This window comes from Balaenoptera physalus (assembly GCF_965194825.1).
Source record: "Balaenoptera physalus genome assembly, chromosome: 12".
In the NCBI taxonomy this organism is placed as follows: domain Eukaryota; kingdom Metazoa; phylum Chordata; class Mammalia; order Artiodactyla; family Balaenopteridae; genus Balaenoptera; species Balaenoptera physalus.
The window spans coordinates 97,151,604-97,177,956 of NC_138897.1; the positions used below are offsets into that span (position 1 = coordinate 97,151,604).

Below are 26,353 nucleotides of genomic sequence, written 5' to 3' on the forward strand. Positions count from 1 at the left end.
CTGTGCTGGCCTCTTTCCAGGTTTTAGAGTGAGGTTATCCCAGTTCTCAAGTGGTTCTTCATCTTACAGGGAGGTGGACAAATGAGCCAAGTGTTGAAGTGCTAGGAGCGTGGGCAAAAGGCTCCAGGGATTTTCTCTGGGACGATGGGAAGGTTTTTGGAAAAGGTGGCTTGTGAATGAGGCTTAGAGAACATGGGGCAAGTGCAGTAGGATTGAAGGTTGAAAGGTTGTCAGGGCCCAGAATGTGGATGGTTGTGATCAGAGCTGTGCGTGGAACCTCTGTGCCTCAGATCGTAACTTCCATAGCCTTCTTGCTGGTGCTGGAAGCTTCTTTCAGGCCATCTCTGCCCTGGTGGTGGGCAGAATAGCAGCTCTCAAAAGACATCTGCGTCCTAAGTGCCAGAAGCTGTGGCTACATCAGCTTATTGGCAACAGGAACCGTGTAGATGTGATTCAGCTGAGGACCTTGGAACGGGGAGCCTGCCCTGGGTTATGTGGGTAGGACAGGGGGACAGAGGGTGAGGGTCGGAGGACTTGTGACAGCGGAGGCAGCAGGGCACAGAGGGCAGTGACCTTGCTGCTGCGGGCTTCCTGCCTGCAAACCTGGTCCCTCCCTCCCAGCTGTTGAGCCCACCCCTGCCCTGCTTCACGCCCACAGACACTCCCAGGTCCCCATTTGATCCTACCACCTCTTCTAGCTCCGCCCTTTCGTTGCTGTTCTCGCCTCCAAACTTTTCAGCCCTATTGTGGAATTTGTCTGCTGTTCCCGCTTTAGTGAACCCTCATCTAGCCAGTCAGGGCACTAGAATGCCTAATTCATCTGAACTCTGTTAATCCTCCCTCCCTTGAAATTCTCTCTTCTGGGTCCTGATATACATCTCTACAGCTCTTCTATAGATCTGTCTGTAGATCTTCTCATTCTCTGGTGGGTCTTTCTCTGCTTCCTTTTTGGGATTCCTTTTCTCCTCTGTTTTCTTCCTAGATGCTAATTTATCCCACAATTTTTATTCCTTTTAGATCCCCATGATTTTTTTAAATTAATTAATTAATTAATTAATTTTTGGCTGCATTGGGTCTTTGTTGCTGCGTGCGGGCTTTCTCTAGTTGCAGCAAGCGGGGGCTGCTCTTCGTTGTGGTGCGCGGGCTTCTCATTGTGGTGGCTTCTCTTGTTGCGGAGCACAGGCTCTAGGCGCGCGGCCTTCAGTAGTTGTGGCACGCGGGCTTCAGTAGTTGTGGCTCGCAGGCTCTAGAGTACAGGCTCAGTAGTTGTGGTGCATGGGCTTAGTTGCTCCACGGCATGTGAGATCTTCCTGGACCAGGGCTCGAACCCATGTCCCCTGCATTGGCAGGCGGATTCTTAACCACTGCGCCACCAGGGAAGTCCCTATCCCACAATTTTCTGGTCCTACAGTTTATTTTACTCTCCATGGTATCTTTGGTTGATTTTATACACTGCCATGGTGTCATCTGATAATGCCATTACCCAGCTTTACCAGATATTCTGTCTCCTGGTGGGCTTTATAGGAATCATGTCCCAGGGATGTATAATCTCCCTTAGACCCCATCTGTCTCCTTCACCCGCATCAGAGTAGATGAATACATCACCCCCAAATCTGTGACTAAAGATCCACCCCCACTCCCCCTCAAGAAGTTGTCCTGTTTGAGAATATAGCTGTGCAGCTTGAGTAGATCCAGGTAGAACAGAAATGTGGATGGCGGGTGATACAGCTGGATAACCCTCACATCTAAACGTGTCCTTCTCCCTCTTCCTTCTCTGGCTCATGCACCGTGTGCACAGCCAGTCCTACCCCCAGACATTATTGTCCATTCTGTCACCCAGAAACCTGGGGTCACCTTGAACCCTTAACCTGTATTCCCATCCACATCTAATCAATTCCATTGCTGCCCTCCTTTGTGCTCCTGTCTTCTAGATCACAGTTTCCCTCCTGCCTGGTTTTGCAGGTGTTTCATCCCCCTCTAGTCCATCACACAACTACCTCAAAGGCAGACACATCTGTTGTCATTGCCCAGCTGACAGCATGTAGGCAAGAGTCTGTGTTTCTGAGGATGGCACTTTGGGCCTCTGTGACCTCGACCTGGCCTGTTTCTGGCTGCTCCCTGCCCTGCACCACATTCGACGGCCACACGTCGAGCTTCTCCCCCCACGTCACTGTCGAAGGCCCTGCCTTTGTTCATGGTTCCCCACCCTCGCTTATCTGCCTGAACTCAGACGCGCTCTGGACTCAGCCTTAGACCCCCAGCTCGTGCTGGACTCAGCCTTAGACCCCCAGCTCGTGCTCTGGACTCAGCCTTGAGACCCCCAGCTCATGCTGGACTCAGCCTTAGACCCCCAGCTCGTGCTCTGGACTCAGCCTTAGACCCCCAGCTCGTGCTGGACTCAGCCTTGAGACCCCCAGCTCGTGCTGGACTCAGCCTTAGACCCCCAGCTCGTGCTCTGGACTCAGCCTTGAGACCCCCAGCTCGTGCTGGACTCAGCCTTGAGACCCCCAGCTCGTGCTCTGGACTCAGCCTTGAGACCCCCAGCTCGTGCTCTGGACTCAGCCTTGAGACCCCCAGCTCATGCTGGACTCAGCCTTGAGACCCCCAGCTCGTGCTCTGGACTCAGCCTTGAGACCCCCAGCTCGTGCTCTGGACTCAGCCTTGAGACCCCCAGCTCGTGCTGGACTCAGCCTTGAGACCCCCAGCTCGTGCTCTGGACTCAGCCTTGAGACCTCCAGCTCGTGCTCTGGACTCAGCCTTGAGACCCCCAGCTCGTGCTCTGGACTCAGCCTTAGACCCCCAGCTCATGCTGGACTCAGCCTTGAGCCCCCCAGCTCATGCTGGACTCAGCCTTGAGACCCCCAGCTCGTGCTGGACTCAGCCTTGAGACCCCCAGCTCGTGCTCTGGACTCAGCCTTAGACCCCCAGCCCGTGCTGGCTGCCGTCTGTGCTCCATGGGGGTCGGTTTCTTCAGCTCGACTTAGCTGCTGAGGGCAGGGATAAATGCTTCACTCACGTTTTATCCCCTGGGCCTGGGACACAGCCGGGATCATAGTAAAGTGTTCAGGAATGATTTAGAAAAATGACAGAAGATCACAGTAGTTATCAGCTTACCTGCTGTTTCCCTAAATACAAATGAAAACTCATCCCGGTGTCCCTCCCCTGGCAATATCTGTTGTTATGTTAGAGAAGTCAGTTTTGGTCAGTTGCATAAGAAGATCCTTTGTAAATCTGGTGTCTGATGAAAGGATCTGATTACCCCCAAGAAATGGTAGAAACTGAGAATTAAATAGACTCCATGACAGCTTGGATCAGTGGCTCTCAACCATGGTGCACGTCAGAACCACCTGGAGTGCTCCCTCCCCAGAAAATTAAATGAGACTCTCTTGGTGGGGAAGGGTGGCATGGGACCCAAGTATTAATAATTTATTAATATAGGGGGAAAGTCCAGTGTGCAGTCAGGGCTATAAACCGCCACTTTAGATAAAGTTTTAAATAAATTATCTAGAAGTGGGCGTTAAGGGAAATTAGGGTGACATAAGACTATTTGCTTTAAATCATAAAACAGGAGAGTCACTGGAATGAACCTTAGATGTCCATGTAAACTGGAGGCTGTATATAGTTTTTTTTTTTTTCTTTTTAAATAAGAGCCTATTGAAAGTTTATCAGTGACTAGAAATTTCCTGCCTCTTTCCGTGACCTGATCTGTTACCAGGTGTCGTTTGATTAATGGTGTCTTATTATATTGACTTGTAATTGACTTCTTTGTGACTCCACACATTTTTCCAAATTCTGCCCTCTGGAACAACTCATAATAAATATTATCCCTGTGGACTTCCCTGGTGGTGCAGTGGTTAGGAATCTGCCTGCCAATGCAGGGAACATGGGTTCGATCCCTGGTCTGGGAATATCCCACATGCTGCAGAGCAACTAAGCCCATGCACCACAACTACTGAGCCTGAGCTCTAGAGCCCGTGAGCCACAACTACTGAGCCTGCAAGCCACAACTACTGAGCCTGTGCTCTAGAGCCCACGAGCCACAACTACTGAGCCCGCAAGCCACAACTACTGAGCCCGTGTGCAACAACTACTGAAGCCCGTGTGCCTAGAGCCCGTGCTCCACAACAAGAGAAGCCACCGCAATGAGAAGCCTGTGCACCGCAACGAAGAGTAGCCCCTGCTCGCCACAACTAGAGAAAGCCCACACACAGCAACAAAGACCCAACGTACCCAAAAAAATAAAACACAAAATGTTTAAAAATATATATATTATCCCTGTTCCACAGGATCTGTAAATGTGTGAAGACCATTCTCTTGCTTCACCCAAGTAATTTCTTATGCAGGCTGGACGTCCCTGGTTATTTCAGCCTTTACTCATCTGAGCTCAGTGAGGGAGGGGCCTGTCTGAACAGCTGCTGCTCTGGGCTCAGCCCCTGGAATAGTACTTGGCATGTGGTTCGTGAGCCCTTGGTAAACATCTGGAGCAAGAAGGTGTGAACAAGGAACACACGCGTTCATCCCACCTTTCCATCCTGCTGACTGGATTCTGACTCCTGGAAATGAGCCTGTGCTCCTCTGATGATACCCCACAGAGAACACGTGTCCGCTTCTGTGTCTTAACTCCCACAGCTGGTGTGTTCAGCTAAAGTTACTCAAGTTTCTGGGGAAGGGTTAAAAGCAGTAAGGACAGACCTGTGCCTGGCATCAGTGACCTCACCCCAAGCAGACATGACCTTGGGCAGGTAGCTGTGCTCTCTGGCTGTACTTTTGTTCAGTTCATGTTGCTTCCTGTCCTAGGGACTGTGGGAGCACAGAGGCGAAAGAACACTAAACCTTCCTGGAGAAATTAGGGAATGACATAGGAAAGGGTGATGTTTGATCTTGCAGGATGGGTAGGATTTTACCAAGCGGCACGAAAGGGCAGAGCCTTCCTGGCCTAGGACTAGGGCGTGTGAAGAGGTTGGGCAGTTCAGGTGGTGCAGCATGGATGTGGGGGGGTGGGTGGTAGTTTGATGGGACATTTAGGGCTAGTGAGGGAGAAAAGGGCCCGCCACAAAGAACCCTAAATCCTTGCTGAGGACTTGGTCCATTTTCCTGTGAGTACTGGGAGATCAGCAGAGAATTCTAATCAAGAAGCGCAACTTACGTGTTTTACAGAGATGATGCTGATGTGGACACTCATCGGAGTGAGAAAGACCAGAGGCGGGGAAGCCAAGCCTGAGCCAAGGCCGTGGGATCTGGAGGGGTGGGCTAGAGAAACGTCTAGGAGGGGATTTACAGGTTGTAGTAACTGATTGGATGTTAAGAGGACAGAGTCCAGAAAGATACTTGCGTTACTTGTCCCTAGATGTCGTGTATGTTTTTAATTAACAAGCAGATAATCCTTACCGTGTGTCAGGCACTGTTCTCTGTGTTTTACAAATATGGACTCATTTAATTCTCGTAATAACCCTATGGTAGGCACTATTTAGTCCCCACTGTACAGATGAAGAGACCGAGATACTGAAAGGTTAAAAAGCCACCTGTGAGCAGTGGAGTGGGGTCTGAACCCAGGCTGTCTGGCTGCAGAAGCCATGCTGTTAACCACAGTTGGGAATATGCACCTGAGGTTGGGGAAGACATAGGGGCAGAGGACAGAGTGATCTGTTCATTCTAGCCCAACACTGAGACTGTCGTGAGCCAACAATGGGATGGACCATGGGGTAAAACAAGTAGGTGTGCTCCGTGCCCTGGAAGTGCCCAGGGGGCCATTGATACGGCGGAGACTGAGAAAGACGGAGAAGCAACAAAGGGTGACCTACATTTAAGCTAATCATAATTTTTAATTTTTATTAGTATTTTTAATTTTTAAAAATGGATGTATAGTTGATTTACAATGTTGTGTTAATTACTGCTGTACAGGGAATTCCCTGCTGGTCCAGTGGTTAGGACTCTGTGCTTTCATTGCTGAGGATGTGGGTTCAATCCCTGGTCGGGGAACTAAGATCCCGCAAGCCGTGCGATGTGGCTAAAAGAAAAAAAAAAGTTACTCCTGTACAGCAAAGTGATTCAGTTATATGTGTGTGTGTGTGTGTGTGTGTGTGTGTACATTCTCTTTTTTCATATTCTTTTCCTTTATGGTTTATCATAGGCTATTGAGTATAATTCCCTGTGCTATACAGTAGGACCTTGTTGTCTGTCCATTCTATATATAATAGTTTGCATCTGCTAACCCCAAACTCCCAATCCTCCCCTCCCCCTCGGCCACTACAAGTCTGTTTTCTATGTCTGTGGGTCTTTTTCTGTTTCATAGATAAGTTCATTTGTGTCATATTTTAGATTCCATACATAAGTAATATCGTATGGTATTTGTCTTCCTTTTTCTGACTTACTTAGTATGGTAGTCTCTAGTTGCATCTAATCATAATTTTTTAAGTCATTAGAGAAGACTAAGAAGTACCAAGATATATAGAGGAAAACTAGGTGAGGGGCTAGCAAAGTCAATAAAGAGGTTCAAGAACAATTGAGAGGCCAGCAGTGCCTCTATAACAGGTGTCATTGGTGAAAACCAGTTTAACACTGGTGAGGGGTCAGAAACCCTAGTGCTTTTGTTCATGTACAATGAGTATGGGTAGAATTGAAATGGAAATCCTTAAGATCTCCAGAAGACAAAGGGGGCAAACAATGTAAAAGGAAGCAAATACAAAAGAACCATAAACATAAACATATGGAAAATATTCAAACCTAGTATTCAAAGGGTGGAAATTAAAGATACAATCTAAATTTAAAACAAGTTAAAAGTGCAGTGTTTATAGACTTCTACTTCTGTCCAAGATGGAGTAACAGGGAGGGGATTTACCTATCCTCTTGCCCAAACAAACAGCAACAACAACGAAAAGACAAAGTACATGAAACAATCGTTTAAAGACATTCGATATCAGGCCACAAAGGACAGTTATCCCTGAGAGATGGAAAACCAAGCAGGTTAGCCCTCTGACTGCCCTGGTTTATTGCCTTGAGAGGGTTTCCAGGTTACAGCAGAGGAAGGGGAAGCTGAGAGCGACTGAGCAGACCCTGAGTCCAGAATGCAGAGCTGAGGCTGCGAAGGGCAGGGCAGCAGCCTTCACAGAGTGCAGAGGGTGCCCCTGAGTGATCACACAAAGCACACAAGGGGGAGGAAGCTGCAGGGAACAGCATGTGGCGTTCACATGGGGGTTGTGGCCATTAATGCTGGCCAGGCTGGAAAGCTCTTCTGATTCCTGGAGCACTGGGAGTGGAGCTATATGAAGCACTGAAAGGAAAAATACCTGTCTGCTTAGGATTCTATATTTGGCAAAAGTATATTTCAACAACAAGGGCAAGACAACCTCCAGAATGGGAGAAAATATTTGGAAGTTATATTATCTGATAAGGGTTTACTATCCAGAATAGACAAAAAACTACAATTCAACAACTAAAAGACAAATGACCCAATTTAAAAATAGGTAAAGGACTTGAACATACATTTCTCCAAAGAAGATATACAAATGGCCAGTAAGCACACAAAAATAATGCAAATCAAAAGCACAGTGAGATACCACTTCACCCCTACTAAGATGGCTATATAATTTAAAAGATGGCACAACACGTGTTGGCAAGCATGTGGGGAAGTTGGAACCCTTGTACATTACTTGTGTGAAAGTAAAATGGTGCAGCCACTATGGAAAACAGTTTGGTGGGTCCTCAAAAAGCTAAACGTAAAATTACCGGGTGAGCCAGCAATTCCATTCCTAGGTATACCCGTCAGCAGATGAGTGGATAAGCAAAATGTGGTGGGTCCATACAATGGAGTATTATTCAGCCATTAGAGTGAACTACTGATACGGGCTACAACATGCATGAACCTTGAAAGCATGATGCTAAGTGAAATAAGCCTGACATGAAAGGGCAAATATCGTATGATTCCCTTTTCACCTATAAGGGAAAAGAATCTGAAAAAGAATATATATATATATATTATATTTACATATATATATATATATATATATATATATGTAAAACTGAGTCACTTTGCTGTACACCTGGAACTACCACAACATTGTAAATCAGCTATACTTCAGTAATAAAAAGGATTTTTAAAAAATAAGAGGATTTGATGTATTGGAACCATTCAGTTCCAAATGAAATTTAGCATGGAACTGTAGAGATAGCAGGGTGCGGGAGAGGCAGTCTTCGGAGCTCTTTTCTTCCTACTCCTGGGGATTTCGGGCACTATAGGTGTATTTCTGGAACAGTCAGATGTCGTCTGGATGTGTGGATGTATAGGTACAGCAGTTGGTCTGAGGGAATCTAGGCTCGCGATTAATGAGCCCCAGGTCACAGCACCTTTCCTCAAGTTTCTGCCTTTTCCGCAGCTTCACCTGCTCGGGATCTCCTGTTACTCAGGAAGCGTCAGGAACGAGGAGGGCATGGAGGCCGAGTTGCTAACTGCCCGGTCTCACGTAAGTTGGGCTGCCTTCATTCTTCTTTGTTTTCCGGCTGAGAATCCCTTTTTAGTTAAGGGTTCTTAAGGGGTCCGTATCTCAGACACTTCCTCCAATAGACTAGCACTGTTTATTTGCTTTATTTATAGCTGTAGTTTTATTTCCTTTCATATCAAAGAAACACAACTGGAACAGAAACGTGTGAAATATTGAGGACTCTGATGAGATGCTCTTTCGTCCACAGTGAGGAATGACTGGGCACACAGCAAGCTTTCTCCCTTCAAGATGATGACAGAACTGGGATGTTGGTGCCTTTCTGAGGGATTCCCTGGTCCCTGGTGGTCTTGGGTGTGGGTCTGGTGTGTTAATTCCTCCCTGGGGACTGCCTGTGGAGGAGCTTGGGGACAAGTTAGGTAATTATCCAGGAGTAACTGCAACCAAGACAGGAAGAGCCCCGGGGGAGGGTGGGTCTTCTGGGGACAGAGAGATGGGTGGGGGACCCTCCTTCAGACTCACTGAGCTTCGCCCCTAGATGATCCCTCATACTTTACTTCTACGTGTATTCAAAACCCCACCAGAAAGCATAGTCTTTGCTTTTGGCTGTCCTACATATTTTGAAGGATTTAAGAGAAGAAAAGTAGTCTATTGTATTTACCCAGATATTTACTCTTTTTATTGCTCATTCATCATTCCTGAGATTTAAAGTTTCTCTCTTGTATCATTTCCCTTCTGCTTGAAGAATTACCTTTAGCATTCTTTTTAGAGCAGGTCTGCTGGTAACAAATCCTGTTTCTTTAACTTTTTTGAGAATGTATTTTTCATCATTCCTGAAAGATATTTTCACCTGATAATTGAAATTCTAGCATGACAGTTCTTTTCTTTCAGCATTAAAAAATCCCCACTATTCCACTGTCGTTTTACCTTCACAGTCTTTGATGAGAAATGCTCAGTTATTCAAATGGGTTTTTTTCTGTGTGTCATCTATAGATCCTTTTGATGTATCTAATAAAGGCCTTGCTTCTGTATCTATTGTTTTGTTACTATTAAAATATAATCTCTTCTCCATTTTTTAAATGCCTACCGATATTTAGGAAAAATGTTTTGGAAATTTATTTTAGGTCATAAAACATGACTAGGTTGGTCTCTTAAGTGTAAAGTTGCACTTGAGCTCAAGACTGTTTTTCTCTTCTTCTCCTGACTTGTATTAGGTTCTAATTATTTCACAAAAGTGTAGATTAACTGATTCTCCTTGCTTTAGCCATTTACAACATACTTGATTTAAATGAAAGTGTTTCTGACAGTTTCTAAACTGAAAGCATAACATGGAACTGGTTTCTAGACAGTACGTACTTAATACCATTCCTTTTAGGACTTGTCCAGAATTCAACGTAAATACTACTCACTCCTAGAATGAATTCTGTTCTATCCTGTTTCCCTACCCAAGTGCTATCTGCCTAATCTCTCTTTCTGTCAATATTCGGGAAAGGGAGAGCAGAGATATACATCAGGCTCAAATTTGCTTTGTGTTGTAGACACTGGTGACCTTCAAGGACATACTTGTGAACTTCACGAGGGAGGAGTGGAAGCTGCTGGACCCTGCTCAGCAGCTCATGTACAAAGATGTGATGTTGGAGAACTACAGAAATCTGATGTCCTTGGGTGAGATGGACCTCTGTTTGGGGGGTTTGGGTTCCTCATTGATCAAAAGGTATGGAGAGCCTGAAGCATACATTGGAGTGTGAGCTTGGGGCCAGGGACCTAATTTCTTTGGGGCATGGAACAGGGTTTTCGTGCTCCTTCTGCTTTTATGAAAAAAATTGGTTTGTTGAGTTTTAAGAAATGTGTATTTTGCTGCCTCTGTAGCCCTACCTTGTCTACTCTTCAGAGCCTCCCAGGACTATTGAAGGGGCCGGGGGTTGGGGCTGAACTGGGATGCTTCTTTGTGTCCAGCCCAGAGCGCCCAACCCTCGCCCAGTTCTTTATCTTTCACTGGGAACAGGGCATCAGCTTCCCAAGCCAGAGGTGATCCTGCAGTTGGAGAAGGGGGAGGAGCCGTGGCTGGTGGAGAGAGGGATTCACCAAGAGACCCATCCAGGTGAGGACCAGACCGCCCGTTCCGGGCAGGAGTCCCTGGCGAGAGTGGTCACTAGTTCTCCGCATTTCGAAGGTGAGGACTGGGTTTATTTAGCTTCGGTTTCCCCATTGCTAGTCTGCTTTCTACAGTCTTGTCACACTTCCATTTGCATTCATGAAAATTATCTTTCTGTTTCAGTGCTTGGTTCCAGCCCTGTTCATATTGCTTTCCTGATAATTACTACTAACTCAAGCATATGCGTTCTCTTATCTTTCATAGAATTATTCTGTTATCTTTGCCTGTCTTTTCCCTGTCCTGTGTCCCTTCCCACAGCCTTTGATCTGCTGCTCTGTTTAAGCTCTGCCATGGGACCCCATCGCCTGCCCCTGCTCTGAGTTTGTTTTTTGCCGGTTAGCAAATTGCAGCAGAGGCCTCACCAATCCCTGTTGACTTAACCCTCCTTCCTTTCCAGAATTGCTGCTCTCAAAAACACCTGTTTTCTCATTATAATCTAGCTCTTTATTTAATTTTTTTTCATTTTAATCTTAATATCTGTAAAATGCAGACCACTGTGTGCATTCCTAGCATCAGTCCTTTCCCCAGCTTCCCTGTGTAGAGAAGATCATCCTTCTGGGTTAAGAAACGAAGGCAGTGCTTCATCTTCCTCCTGCTCTGTTCTCTCTGAGCAATGCTCTCTCTGACCCCTGTCTCTAAGCTCAGTGCTCTGATGTCTTTCTCCTTAGCCCAGCCATCTGGGGGGTTGCTGTCTGGATCTTGCTGCCGATGGCCGACTCCATGTGCTAGTGACCCACGTGGGCTCCTGGGGACACATGGCCTCCCAGGCCCAGTGCAGTCTAGGCACCTCGTAATCCTCTGGCACTCACGTCCACTCATGTCAGGCATTTCCCTGCACCTCAGGCTGTGAGTGTGATGTGAATGAAGTCGCCAGTGTCTCAATCGTCCTCTGTGTTTCGCCTCCAGTCCTTTTTTGTGAAACCTTTTGGCTTATTAAGTACAGGTTCCTTCTTTTTCTGAGCTTCCACTTTGTTTCTACTTTTAAATGTCATAAATTTTGTTTTTGACTTTTTTTACATTGGGCCTCGTAGGTGACTGTAGCCAGTACCTGTCTCAGGGCAGGTCCCTCAGACACTGGGAAGTACTTGATCAGTCAGCTGCTTTGGGGCCATGGCAGGAAAGACTGTTCTCTGTTTCCTTTCATTTCCCTATTTCTTCCTGTCCTTATTTTTTCCATTCATGTGTTCAGTTTAGCAGGCTTTCCTGGATGTCTGTTGACAAGTATCCAAAAATAACTGACTATAACCAGCAGTTTACATTTTTAATGGGAAATTTGTTGTCAAAAGAAATACTGAAATTCCATGTATGTGCTTAATCGACTGGAATTTAAGGGAATCTACAAGCTATGGGAACTTAATTATCAAAATGAAAAGTATAACGGGTGATGGCCTTAAAAACTCAGATGATGAATTGATTAATGGATGCTGCAGATTTTGAAGATAACACACCTGAGTTATCTTCCACGTTACAGAACACACGGAAGATTTTTAGGACTTTAACGCGTCCGTGTTTTCTGTCGCTTTCTCCAGACTTGTCTTTCCATACCCAGCCCTACCCCTCATCACACATGTTCATTCTAGAATTTTCCAGTTGGCATTAGTAGTTTGAAAAACTTCTCCATGGGATTCTGATGCACTGGGTGGAGGAGAGGGAAAAGGTGGTATACGTCCTGTCAAAACTCATCAAGGTAGAGGTGTGTGTATATGTAATCGAGTATTATTTATCCTTAAAAAGGAAGGAAATACTGCAGTTTGCTACAACGTAGATGAACTTTGAGGACATTATGCTGGGTGAAATAAGCCAGTCTCAGAAGGAGAAATAGTGTATGATTCCACGTATGTAAGGTACTTGAAGTAGCCAAAATTATAAAGACACAAAGTATAATGGTGATTGCTGGGAGCTGGGTTGAGGGGAGATTGGGTCCTTATTGTTTAATAGGTATGGAGTTTCAGTTTTACAAGATGAAAATGGATGGTGGTGATGGCTGTACAACAATGTGAATATACTTAATACTTGAACTGTGCACTTAAAAATGGTTAACATGGTGCATTTTATGTTATATGTATTGTTTTAATCACAATTTTTTAAAAAAGAAATCAGGATGGGGAAGAAACTAGCAACTAACAGAGCTGGGAATGAAAATGAGGACTGGGAAAGGGGTTTGGGTTGTACAAAGGAGGCAGTTAGGAGCCTGGCACAGGGATTGTTTACCAGGGATTGTTTCCTGTGGCAGCCAAAACAGAGTTCCACAAACTGGGTGGCTTAAATCAACACATTTATTGTTTCACAGTTCTAGAGGTCAGAAGTCTCTAGAACTGTGTGGGCAGGCCGTGTGCCCTCTGGGGCTCCAGAGGAGGGTCCTTCCTGCCTCTTCCAGCTCTGGTGCCCCAGGTGCCCCTTGGCTTGTAGACACATCACCTCACCCAGCCTCCATCTTCACATGGCCGCCTCCCCTGTGTGTCTGCCTCTGTATCTTCTCTCCTCTTCTTGTAAGGACACCAGTCAGACTGGATTAGGGCCCTCCTACACCAGTACTACTGCATCTTAACTAATTACATCTGCAATGATCCTATTTCCAAATAAGGTCATAACCTGTGATATTGGGGGTTAAGACTTCAGCATATCTTCTTTGGGGAACACAATTCACCCCATACACCAAGTAAGAGTAGAGTATTGCCCCACTTATGTAGGAAGAGGTGGTATTGGGTAAATAGTGGATTTTTTTCTAGATTTCAGAACCAAACATTTTAGCTGAAAGACATTGAGAAACAAACGCAGGCTTTGAACCAGGGAAAATAATTTGCAGTAATATGCATGCATATAAACAGAAGGGCGAAAAGTCCAGGAGAATGTGAGTTAAGGTTCAGGTTCTGAGTTAGTGTCCTGTGTTAGTCCTGTCAGTTTTAATTAAGTCTTGGTGTCTCAGAACAAAGGAATCAAAGTAGAAGACGGGGATGATGATAACAGTGAGCATATCGGTTATGAGCTCCCACCTTATACGATACTTAGGATAATCTTATAGGTCCTTAGATGACAGAGAAGCAATATGATTTTTGAAAACTTTAGCAACTTGTCTAAATTCACCACTAGTAGTAGCAAAGCGTAGGTTAGAACCTGTATCTGGGTCCCTTCTGTGCAGTCGCCCTGCCAGCCGACCCCATGGCCTTTCTGAGAGGTTTGCTCTGTCAGTCACATGTAATCATTCTGTACTGCTTTGGTGACATAGATAGAAGCCATTTCCTGCCACATGGCTGCTTTCATGGTTTAGGAATGTGAAGAATTCATGTGGGGGAAGGGCCTGGCAGCAAGGAGACATGTCAGGTTCTTGTATCATTAATAGTTGGGTTACATCGTGGCAGTGCAGCGCTTTCTGGGTTTCCTTAATTGCCACCCCAGCACTGAACATCCTGATCCCATGTGTCGTAGCCAGTCCTGTGGCTTCTCTTACCCTCTTTGCTCCTTTTATGTGCATATTATAGCCCGGCCCATTTCCTGTTAATGGGCCTTTCTTCCCTTTCTCACTCTCTGTCAAGCTTACAAAACCATATTTAAAAGCAACTCTGCATGACTTACATACTTTTTTCTACATACATCCTACCATTCTGACCTTAATACTGTTTTTAGTTATGCAAAGTTTTTCCATTTCTTTCAGATTTGGAGACTGCAGTTGAAGTTAAATCATCAACTTCCAGTAAGAGCATTTCTAAAGATAAACACTCCTGTGATGTTAAAATGAAAAGAATGGCAAAGAGTGATCTCTGGTATTTGTCATTGGAAGAAGTCTGGACACGTGAAGGTCAGTTGGACAGGCCCCAGGACAGCCAGGAGAGACATCTGAGGCAAGTGGCATTCACCCAAAAGAAAGCACTTCGTCAGGAGAGAGTCTGTGAAAATGGGAAATATGGGGGAAACTGTCTTCTTCCTTCTCAGCTAGCACTGCGAGAGTATTTCCATAAACATGACTCACATCCTAAAAGTTTAAAACATGATTTGGTTTTCAGTGGTCATCAGGAAAGTTATGCAAGCAACAGTAATGACTCTGGTCAAACCTTCTGTCAAAACATTCACCTTCTTCAATTTGCAAGAACTCAAGCAGGTGATAAATCGTACAGATGCCCTGATAACAACTCTCTTACTCATGGTACATCCCTTGGTATATCAAAGGGTACGCATAGAGAGAAACCCTATGAATGTAAGGAATGTGGAAAATTCTTCAGCTGGCGCTCTAATCTTACCAGGCACCGGCTTATTCATACTGGAGAAAAACCCTATGAATGTAAAGAATGTGGAAAATCTTTCAGCCGGAGTTCTCACCTCATTGGACATCAAAAGACTCATACTGGTGAGGAACCCTATGAATGTAAAGAATGTGGGAAGTCCTTCAGCTGGTTCTCTCACCTTGTTACCCATCAGAGGACTCACACAGGAGACAAACTGTACACATGTAATCAGTGTGGAAAGTCTTTTGTTCACAGCTCCAGGCTTATTCGGCACCAGAGAACTCATACTGGAGAGAAACCATATGAGTGTGCCGAATGTGGGAAGTCTTTCAGACAGAGCACGCATCTCATTCTGCACCAGAGAACCCATGTTAGGGTGCGGCCCTACGAATGCAGTGACTGCGGGAAGTCTTACAGCCAGAGGTCTCACCTTGTTGTCCATCATAGAACTCACACTGGACTGAAACCCTTTGAGTGCAAAGATTGCGGAAAATGCTTCAGTCGAAGCTCTCACCTTTTCTCACATCAGAGAACCCATACTGGGGAGAAACCATATGCATGCCATGACTGTGGAAAATCCTTCAGCCAGAGTTCTGCCCTCATTGTGCACCAGAGAATTCATACTGGAGAGAAACCATATGAATGCTGTCAGTGTGGGAAAGCCTTCATTCGGAAGAATGACCTTATTAAGCACCAGAGGGTTCATGCTGGAGAAGAGACCTATAAATGTAATCAGTGTGGGATCATCTTCAGCCAGAACTCTCCACGTATAGTATATCAAATAGCTCACACCGGAGAGCAGTTCCTAACATGTAATCAGTGTGGGACAGCACTTGTTAATAGCCCTAACCTTATTAGATACCAGACAAATCATATTAGAGAAAATGCATATTAATGTAATAAATATGGAATTCTTCACAAAGAGCAATAACTTTTTTTAGCATTGGAGAACTCCTTCTGGAGAAGAGCTGCTTTCAGTCTTGTTACTACCCTTTCTTGCACTAGAGAATTGGTCCTGGAGGGGGAAAAACACACAAATTTCACCTTAGTATATCAGATTGTCTTCTTTTCCCAAATTCCCGCAAAAGTAGTTGGCCTGGGAGCATTCTTCACCCAGCGTTAAATGCTAAAATCTGAGAAGGAACCATTAAGTAAGTGAGTTATTGATAGATGATCCAGCTTTGTTTCCTTCAAAAAAATAAATGAGAGCGCTACCTTAAAAAGGCAAATAAATGAGAGTTGCTGCTGAGGGGAATAAAAAATGGGTATAGTTATTGTAACAAACAATGGAAAATGATATTGCAGTGAGTTAAGATGCCATTTTTTACTTGATTGTCCCTCTCTCCTGGGACACTTTGTAGTGTTTAGTCTGTTTTATGTGTCTGATATAAACCACATTTTGGCTAGCAGCAGGGAAAATCTTATCATGTGAGGCAGAGAAGGAAGAACACATTTACTACTATTAGTACCCAGTTTAAATATATTTGCATGTGGGTAACAATTGAAAATGTATCTATGGATAAATGAACAGAATTGACTTGTTAGATAAGGGAATTATGAGTGAGTTTTATAGTCTATTAGGTGTCACTGTAATAATTATTTGAAGACGCTTTTAAATATTAAAAAAGGATATCCAGTTTCTCCTATTCTACCATCAAGAAAGCTTGAGAACCTCCTGCTAGCAAACTTTCCCATTAATTCTAAGTTGTTTGGGGTCATAGAGTTGTGCTTCTTGGGACAAGCTGCTAAAGACTCTTGGGAGGTTAAACACAATGATCCTCTGGCTGTTGGGACCTAAAGGAGCATTGGGTACTTGAACACGCCAGGGAGAGGCTCCATTTGAGCGGGAGCAGGTACCCGGGCAATACTTGGAGCAAGTATGCTCCTAAAATAGACACAGCACTGCTGTATCTTTATGAAGAAAACAGTGGTTAAGAGTATACGTCTGAGCTGGGCTCCCCAAGTTGAACTCCCACCTCTGTCCTTCCCTTGCTGGGTGAACTTGGGCATGCTGCCTAGCTGCTCTGTGCCTAACTTACAGATGTCCTCCTCTGCAAATTAGGGATAACATTACTTACCTCATGGGATCGTGGTGAGGAGCAAACAAACACATAAAGAGCTTAGAACATGCCTCATATGTATGAAGTGCTTTATTACATTAGATGTGATTGTTAACATTACATTATTGCCCCACCCTAGTGTCTGTCATTCACTTTAAACTGATCAATTGCCAGTAAGAACTGATGGAGTTCTCACTTCCCTTCCAGTCACACATGTCTTCCCTTTTACCTGCATCAGAACTTACCAACTAAGGAAATCACTGACCCATAGTGGGTATATGGATGCATTCTGAGGATCAGTAAACAGCTTTTAATATTGCATGCAAAAGCATTCTCTTTGTATGGAGGTTTTCCCTTTAAGAGAGAGGAACCTAATCTTCAGATTCTCTGGTAAGTCCATGACCCAAAAAAGATTTAGAAAGAGAATCTGTTTTAATTCTCTGTTTCATTCTGTAAATGGATCTTGTGTGTGTAGGGACTGACCATTATTTGCCACTTTCCAGCAAACAATGTGTATACGTTAGATGCTCACTGATTGTTGAATGATATAAAGATTGTTGAGAATAACAGGACGACGACCTTGCTGTCTCTCCCAGGACTAATCTAGAAATGCTTGTTAGACTCGAGAGACCTGAGAACTGCAGGAGCAAGAGGCCACAGCTCACTCTTCTGGCACAGTTGGGATGAAGGCCTCACGTTTTGAGACCCTCCTGGCGCCTCAGTTATGGCTGAGTAACTCCTCAGTGATTACACACCATTCACGTATGTAACGTACTCCTACCAGAAGTGGTTTTCATTACAAGCAGTGGTTCTCTGTGGGCGTAAAAGAGGAGCCCCGTAGCTGGGCCTCTTAGAATTTCCGATAACCTATGGCTCAGTTTTCCTGAACTGTGTAGTGGAGATACTGCTGGTACCTATGTCCGAGGATAGTTGTGTGGATTAAGTGAGATACTGTGTAAAGTACTTGAAACAGTGCCTGGCACTTAGGAAGTACTGTATGTCTTAGCTATTAATAATAATAATATTACTATTATTAACACCCTAAGGAATGTACGTCTGTGGATGATCACTGAAACAGTACTTATAATACTGCAAAATTTGCAATATTAAAAATGTATAATAGAAAATTTTTTATTTATAGACATTAAGGTTACACAAACAGAAAGCTTGGTAACATGAAAAATGTCCTTGTGGTATACAAAAAAAGCATGATAAATAATTGTCAATACCGAGTAAGCTCAGATATGTATAAATAAATGAATTTCAAAAAACGGAAATGAATCTTGCTCAAAACTCTAAGGAGATTTGTCAAAAGATCAATAGCAATTAACCTGCATATTGGGAGAATTGGTGTTTGCTTTTCTTTTCTTTTCTTTTTTTTTTTTTTTTTTTTTTGTACTTTTCAAAGTCTCTTCAGAGAATATGTATTACTTTTAGGATCAGGAAAACAATCTTTTCAGTGATGGAATATTTTCTCTTCAAAAGTTCTTGTCTACAAATAAGCTACTGGAACTTTAATAAGGGAATTTGGCAAGGTTGCAGGATACAAGATCAATATACAAAAATTGATATGTACAAGCAGTGAACAATTTGTAAATGAAATCAGAAATACAATCTCACAATGATACAAAAATATGAAATACTTAGATATGTTTAATGAATTGAGCAAGATCTGTACAGTGAAAGTATAAAACATTGCTGAAAGAAATTCAAGAACACATAATAGAGAGCATGTAATAAATATTATAAGTGAAGAAATACACCATGGTCAAGGATGGACAAACTCAATATAGTAGGAGAGCAATTCTCCGCAAACTAATCTTTAAGTTCAGGGGCATTTGTGTGGAAACTGACAAGCTAATCAGGAAGTTATATGGAAATGCAAATGACCTAGAATAACTGAAGAAATTTTTTTAAAAGGATAAGGTTGTAGGGCCTACAATACCTAATTTCAAAGTTTACTATAGAACTATACTAATAAAATGCTGGCATGAGGGTGGATATAGATCAATAAAACAGGATAGAGAGTTCAGAAATTGACCTACACATATACTGTCAATTAAATTTTGACATGAGAGCCAAAATAACTCAATGTGGAAAAGACATTCTTTTAAATGAAGGGTGGTGTGACAACTGGATATTTGTATGGAAAAAACCCTCCCCTTATCTCACATCACATCCATAAATAACTCAAAATGCATTGCAAACCTAAATGCAAAAGCTAGAATTTTTCAATATCTGGAAGAAAACATAGGAGAAAATGATTATGATCCTGGGCTAAGCAAAGATAGAACAAAACGCATGAATCATAAAAGAAAAATGATAAATTGGACTTAATAAAAATTTTAAAACTTCTGCTCTTTTGAAAAGAACATGAAAAGGCAATCCATAGACTGGTATATTAACAATATGTATATCTGACAAGGGCTTGTATCCAGAATACAAAGGATGCTCATAACTAACTCATAAATTATACAGTAAGAAGGTGAACAAAAAAATGTGCAAAATGATTTGCCAGATGCTTCACAAAAGAATGTGTATAGATGGCCAGTAAACCCTTGTAAAAATGCTCGACAGCGTCAGTCATAGGGAAATGCAAGTCAAAACCAGGAGGAGATAGGACTTCACATCTAGTAGCATGACTAAGATAAAAAAGATAAGGCTAGTTATTGAAGATTGGAGAGATTGGAACCCTCACACGTTGCTGGTGGGATTACAGAATAGTACAGCCACTTTGGAGAACAGTTTGGCTTGTCTTCAAAAGGCTAAACATACAGTTACCACGTGACCCATCAATTCCATTCCTAGGTAAATAACCAAGAGAAGTGAAAATATGTCCATGCAAAAATGTGTGCCTGAATGTTAAGCACTGTGATCGCCTAAAACCAGAACAAACACAAATACAGTAAACTCAACAGATGTCATGTATAATAATTCACAGCATGTGAGTAGAGAAACACATTGTAATCTAGCCCTGCAAGGCTAAATGGTTAAATCTTAAAAGCATTCTAAGAATTCAGACACAAAGGAGTACATACTATATGACTCCCATGTATAAAATTCTAGAAAGCGTAATAGATAAAGGAGAGAGGTCAGGGGTCACCTGTGGCCCGGGTGGGAGAGCAATTGACTGCAAACAGGACCATAAGGGGACCACTGGGAGTGACCTGTGTCTTGGTTGTGGTAGTGGTTCCATGACTGTCTTCATTTGTTAAATTCATTGAACTGGACACTTTAGCTGGATCCAGGTTGTTGTGTGTAACCTTTAACCGCAATAAAGTTGTTTTTAAAAAATCGGAAAACCAAGGATTTCTGGGAAACAAGAAAACCTGCAGCTCCAAACGAACGCTAATTACGAATGTGTGGTGGTTTTTATTTTTGTAACGCATCTTCATCATAGACAGCTTGATATGAGATAGCCAATCTGTGAAGCCCCTTAATGCGTTTATTTCTCTCTATAGTCCTATGAGGAGCATAATATTATTCCCCTACAGTTAAGGGCACTAGAGTTTGGAAATTTTAAGTAATTTGCCCCAAATCATGTAGCTAGTAAATGGTAGAGCTTCATTTGAAAAACAGCCAACAGGGACTTCCCTGGTGGCACAGTGGTTAAGAATCCACCTGCCAATGCAGGGGACACGGGTTCTAGCCCTGGTCCGGGAAGATCCCACATGCCAGGGAGCAACTAAGCCTGTGCGCCACAACTACTGAGCCTGTGCTCTAGAGCCCGCACTCCACAACTACTGAAGTCCACATTCCTAGAGCCCATGCTCTGCAACAAGAGAAGCCACTGCAATGAGAAGCCCGCACACTGCAACGAAGAGTAGCCCCCACTCACCATAACTAGCGAAAGCCTGCGTGCAGCAACAAAGACCCAATGCAGCCAAAAAACAAAAAAAGAAAGAAAAACAACCAGCAACTGTGGCAGATCTGAAATAAGATAGTCTGACATAGCAGAGGTTTTTATAAAATCAGCTATTCTAATGTAAAACACAAATACGCACGACCATTGTTGTCCTCTCCTGAGACAAATTCACTCAGACCCTGCTCAAACAACGACCTCTAGAGGTCTCCCTCTTTATACTGTCACTGTGTTAGTGACGTGATATCTTAAAATGACACAGCTACTAAGTGGAAACCAGGTCCTAACGGGAAGAAAGTAAACTAATTATGTTAAAGTGTCGTGTGGCACATGAGTTACAGGCACCCTCTCATTTGGTTTTCACACCAGTTCTGTTAATGCGTCTCCTTCCTTCCATCTCGTGAGTTCAGAGTGACTTGTCCCGGTGGCCCAGTAAGAAGTGGAGGCGCCTAGATCACTTGGGTTCCAGCGTCTGCTGGTTTCCTGCCGCTCCTACTGCCTGCACATCTATCTGTCTAAGGGTCCTGGCGCTCTCCTAAGGGTAATGGGAAACCACTGGGGAATCCTAAGAAAGGCCCAGCATCTCAGTCACCAATGCTATAGGCCATGGGGAATCAAAATATTTTCTTTATATTCATCCATGAATTAAGCACATATTGATTAAATCTGTTTTCTTGTTAATGGCAAGAAGTGAAAAAAAATTGACCTAGTTACCTTTGTCCGTAAATAAGTTGCAAGGTGGCCATGTGTCTAGTGTCTCAGCAGCTGTACTGGTTGAAAAGAAAGCAATGGTGTGTATAAACAGCTAGTGGTTGAGGTCGGCAAGACGTTCCAATTATGAGATAAATTTAGGTGACAGATGGAAGGGAACAGAGATTCCAAAGATGTGGGCCTTCAGAGGGCTGGAAAAGCCAACTGCCTTTGGCTCCATATGTTAGGAATTAAGTTTTAGATATTTTTAGTGACAAAGTTCCCTTGTCACACAGCCCTGTGGAAGGAGATTAGATTTAGAGGGTATTGCCTTACAAATTAGTCCTACCTAGACTGCCTGTTATGGATTGAACTGTGTCCTCCCAAAATTCATGTGTTGAAGTCGTAATCCCCAGTATCAGAATGTGACCTTACTTTGAGGAAGTGTCTTTACAGAGGTAGTCAAGTTAAAGTGAGGTCGTTAGGGTGGACCCTGATCCAGTATCACTAGTGTCCTTATTTAGAAAAGGGGGAAATTTGGGCACAGAGATACAGATCGAGGGAAGGTGATGTGAAGAGACACAGGTGGCAGAAGGGTCTACAAGTCCAGGAGTGAGGCCTGCAACAGGTCCTTCCCTCACAGTCCTCAGAAGGAACCGATCCCACCAACACCTTGATTTTGGACTTCTAGGGTCCAGAACTGTGAGACAATAAATTTCTGTGGTTTAAGCCCACACTCTGTGGTGCTTTGTTACAGCAGGCCTAGGAATCTAAGATGCTGCTTTATTTAAACGTGCAGCCACCCCACGGGCACTGCTAATCCCCTTTACCCTGTTCTTTTCATTTTTTCCACAGTGCTTGTAACCTTTCAATCTAGCTACCTACCTACCTGTTTACTATCTGTCTTCCCCACCAGAATGAATGCTTCACTTTAATGAGTGAAGTATGGCTCATAGTGGGCGTTCAGTGAATATTAGTTGAATGAATTGATGAAGAAGCCAACACCCACCCACTGAACCACAAACGTACGGCCAACCAGCACCTGAGCATATACAGTGTTCTTTCAGCAAAGGCGGGAGGAGTGTTGTACAGTGAAGTGGCAGTGCCTGCCCCGTGGAGATACAGCTTGGCACGTATCACCCTTTATTATGAAGGCTTTTACATGGAACTTGGCAAGCAAAGCCTACAATGTACATGCAAGACCAAAGGAGGAAAAATAACCGAGGCCTTTTTGAAGAATGACAATAAAAAAGGGCTTTGACTCACTACTTGTCAAGGCTTGCTGTGATGACATAACAAGACAATGATGGATTCCCATAGTGTGGACCAGGAGGCCAAATCTGGCCTGCTGTCCAAGTTTTACTGGAACACAGCCATGTTCATTTTATGTAATATCTATAGCTGCTTTTGTGCTACAATGGCAGAATTCAGTACTTATGACAGACTATGGCCCAGGAAACCTAAAATATTTACTAACTGATTGTTATGGGCTGAATTATGTCCCCCAAAATTCCTTTGTTGAAGTCCTAATCCCCAGTAACTCAGAATGTCACTGTTTAGGGTCTTTAAAGTTTAAACATTTTAAGTCAAAATGAGAATATTAGGTCAGGCCCTAATCCAATATGACTGCTGGCGTCCTTACAAAGAAGAGGAGATTAGGACACAGACCTGCACAGAGTGATGGCCTGTGAGGACACAGGGAGAAGATGGCCATCTACAAGCCAAGGAGAGAGGCCTCAGCAGAAACCAACTCTGCTGACACATTTATCTCAGACTTTCAGCCTCCAGAACTGTGAGAAAATTAATTCCTGTTGTTTAAGCCACCCTCTGGTACTTTATTATAGCAGCTCTAGAAAACTAATACACCGGCCTTTTACAGAGAAAGTTTGCAGACCCCCATTATAGGCAAATATCAATGGAACAAAATAAAGAGATGAGAAACAGAACAGCAGAATAATGGCTCCTGGAAGACGTCCACATCCCAATCCTGGAACCTATAAATGTATTACCTTGCAGGGCAAAGGGCAACCAAGTTTGCTATCGGCCGACCTTAAAATAGAAAGATTATCCTGGATTGTTGTGTGGGCCTAATGTCATCACACGAGTCCTTAAAGGTGGAAGAGGGAGACAGAAAAGGAGACCAGAGCGACGCAGCACGAGGAGGACTCAGCCCTCTGTTGCTGGTTCTGAAGGTGGAAGACGGGGGCCTGAGCCAAGAAATGCTCGTGGCCTCTAAAATCTGGAAAAGGCAAGGAGAGGGTTTTCCCCAGCAGCCTCCAGAAGGGCATGCAGCCCTGCCAATGCCTTGCTTTAGCCCAGGAAGACCTGTGTCGGACCTTCGACCTTCAGAACTGTAAGATAATAAATGTGTGTGGTTTTAAGCCACCAAGTTTGTGGTGTTTTGTTACAGCAGCACAGAAAACTAACACAACATGAGAACTTAGCAGATAACAGGGATTGGTTAACAAATCAGTGGGCAAAGGATGCTAACTCTACATTTCAACCTAAAACCTGTAGAGCCTTCCTTTCCACGTTTAATATTTAATCTACTTTTTAAAAATAAATTTATTTATTTTTATTTTTGGCTGCATTGGGTCTTTGTTTGTGCACGCGGGCTTTCTCTAGCTGCAGGGAGCTGGGTCTATTCTTTGTTGTGGTGCGCGGGCTTCTCATGCAGTGGCTTCTCTTGTTGCGGAGCACGGGCTCTAGGTGCGCAGGCTTCAGTAGTTGTGGCACACGGGCTCAGTAGTTGTGGTGCACGGGCTTAGTTGCTCCACCGTGTGGGGGATCTTCCTGGACCAGGGCTTGAACTGATGTCCCCTGCATTGGCAGGAGGATTCTTAACCACTGCGCCACCAGGGAAGTCCCATATTTAATCTATTTAGAATTTATTTTAAATATATTGTGAGACAGCAGTTTTTTTTCCTATTCTTGTATAGCTATGTCATTGTTCCTGCACAATTTTTTAAAATTAATTAATTAATTAATTAATTAATTAATTTTTGGCTTGCACAATTTATTGAAAAGTTTGTCTCTTCCACAATATTTTCCTCCAATATTTTATTATGAAAAATTTCAAACATACAGAAAAGTTGAAAGAATTTTACAGCGAGTACTGATATTCCAAACTCAAGATGTTGCCTACTGTGTTGAACTTGCTCTGATGGTGCAAAAGCCATAGGGGTACCACTGTGGGCACTCCCCATGCATCTAGGAAGTGGCACCAAAGACATTTATTAGTCACCATTATGTTCTTCATCATCACATTCACAGTTAAAAAAAGAAGAGAAAAGGACCAATTTCGCTTCTGGATGTCCTTGATGGAGCAGTGAAAACTAATTTTATTAAATCTCAACTCTTGAGTCCGTATCTTTTTAGTATCTATGCAACAAATATTCTGTGCTGCGTCCTGAAGTTCCATAACTGTCTCCAGAAAATGCACTTGTGTGATTGAGTTGGGAGCTGAACTTTGCGTGAAAGTAGGACTGAAAGGTGAGGCAAACGTGGGTGAGGCAGACACATTCTCAACTGCCAACCAAGTGAGCTGTCACACAAGGGGAACAAGTGCCAGCATTGTCTGCCAAAACAAAGCTAGAGTTTTCAAGTGCAAACAATTTTGGAAATCTTGTATCTGCCACTGTGAACTTCACAGATTCCCAGTACTTAAGATCAATGATGATATTGATGAATACGAGCTTTCATGTTGTATAAGGAGAAGTGTCAGTGTTTGGAAGATCTGCATTAGTCAGTGAACCAATATTTTCCAAATGACCAATGCATGTTGTTACAAAATCATGCCTGATAAAACTATGCATTCAAAGTGCAAGACAGACCAATGGGTTTTAATAGAGTAGAAAAAGCTCACCTCTCTGGTTTCAGATCGTACACTGAAACTGACCTATTCCTTGTTCAACTTTTACTACAAAGAATATGCAGTCATCTAAGTATATTAAAATACCCTGTCCTTTTCCAACTATTGACACATACCTATGTGAGGCCAGATTTTTTTATATATTGATACTTCCACATAAGCAACACATGCAACAGAGTGAACGCAGAAGCACATATGAGACTCCAGCTGTTTTATATTAAGCCAGACATTTAAAGGATTCACCCACCCCCATCCCCAAAGGAAGACAATGCCACTCCTAATTTTCCTGGAAAATAAATGTCACTTATACAACGGAACGAATCTTTGCGTTATTAAAGTATAAATTAGGACTTTTACCATTTGGAAAAGCAGGAAACTTAGAACACTTTTAACTGAACTTATACGCCTCCTGCCTTTGCGCTATTCCTGTCAATTATTTTAATCCTCTGTATCACTGAAAGTCTGCGCGCCCGCGCCCAGGGGTGGGGCGGGAAGGGCCTGCGCTTCGCGGCCGCAGCGCCCCGTCCCGGCGGCCCTCGGCTGGAGCCGCCCCGCGCAGGAGGAACGCCCGCAGAGGCTTCCGGGAGTTGTAGTTCGTCCTGCTCTCGGGTCGCCCTGACGCATTTCCTGTGCGTCTCTAGCGGCCGCCGTCGGCTCGGCCCCAGCCGGGAGAGCACTGGTGGGCGGTGTGCGTCCCCTGCTCGTCGTGGGGACCTGAGCTGGAGCGCGCCGACCTTGTCTGCCCGAGGGCCGTCGCCGAAGCACCCGGAGCGGGCGCCGCACAGTCGAGAGCGAGGACCGAGTGGCTCTGGCTGCAGATCCGGGAGGTCGGCTGCGGAGCCGGTCTCCCCCGCATCCCCCGCTGCCGGTTCAGGGCTTGGGGGATCCGCGCGCGCCGAATCCCTCCCGTGTCAGGGCGGCGGACCGTGCAGACTAGTCTGGCCTCCCCCGCGCCTGCCCTGAGCCGATCGCGTGTGTGTAGGTGGGGGCGGAGCTGGGGAACCCCGCCGCTGCGTGAGGGAAGGAGGCCCGGCCGTGGGAAGGGAGGGGCGGGTCCTCG

The 26,353-nt window shown here is 44.2% G+C and overlaps 2 protein-coding genes across 21 annotated transcripts in view; both read left to right on the forward strand.

Moving 5' to 3' along the window:
• Window positions 1-15,732, forward strand: part of ZNF10 (zinc finger protein 10) — a 58,276-nt gene extending 42,544 nt beyond the window's left edge. For 12 of the 17 annotated variants that reach the window (XM_082417713.1, XM_082417714.1, XM_082417715.1 and 9 more), the window contains 4 exons: window positions 8,373-8,459; window positions 9,974-10,100; window positions 10,441-10,608; window positions 14,243-15,732. In XM_082417713.1, the coding sequence (XP_082273839.1) occupies window positions 8,373-8,459; window positions 9,974-10,100; window positions 10,441-10,608; window positions 14,243-15,705 (1,845 nt within the window). In that variant the 3' untranslated portion in view covers window positions 15,706-15,732. Of the gene's footprint in view, window positions 1-4,343; window positions 4,633-8,372; window positions 8,460-8,619; window positions 8,746-8,767; window positions 8,855-9,973; window positions 10,101-10,440; window positions 10,609-14,242 lie in introns of those variants that run through there. The other 5 variants (XM_082417720.1, XM_082417709.1, XM_082417710.1 and 2 more) reach the window with 5 other exon arrangements.
• Window positions 15,733-15,847: 115 nt separating this feature from the next.
• The window catches only part of ZNF268 (zinc finger protein 268), a 47,672-nt gene continuing 37,166 nt past the window's right edge, over window positions 15,848-26,353 (forward strand). For 2 of the 4 annotated variants that reach the window (XM_082417683.1, XM_082417686.1), the window contains exon 1: window positions 15,848-26,120. The gene's annotated coding sequence lies outside the window, so the exon portion shown is untranslated. Of the gene's footprint in view, window positions 26,276-26,353 lie in introns of all 4 variants that reach the window. The other 2 variants (XM_082417685.1, XM_082417684.1) reach the window with 2 other exon arrangements.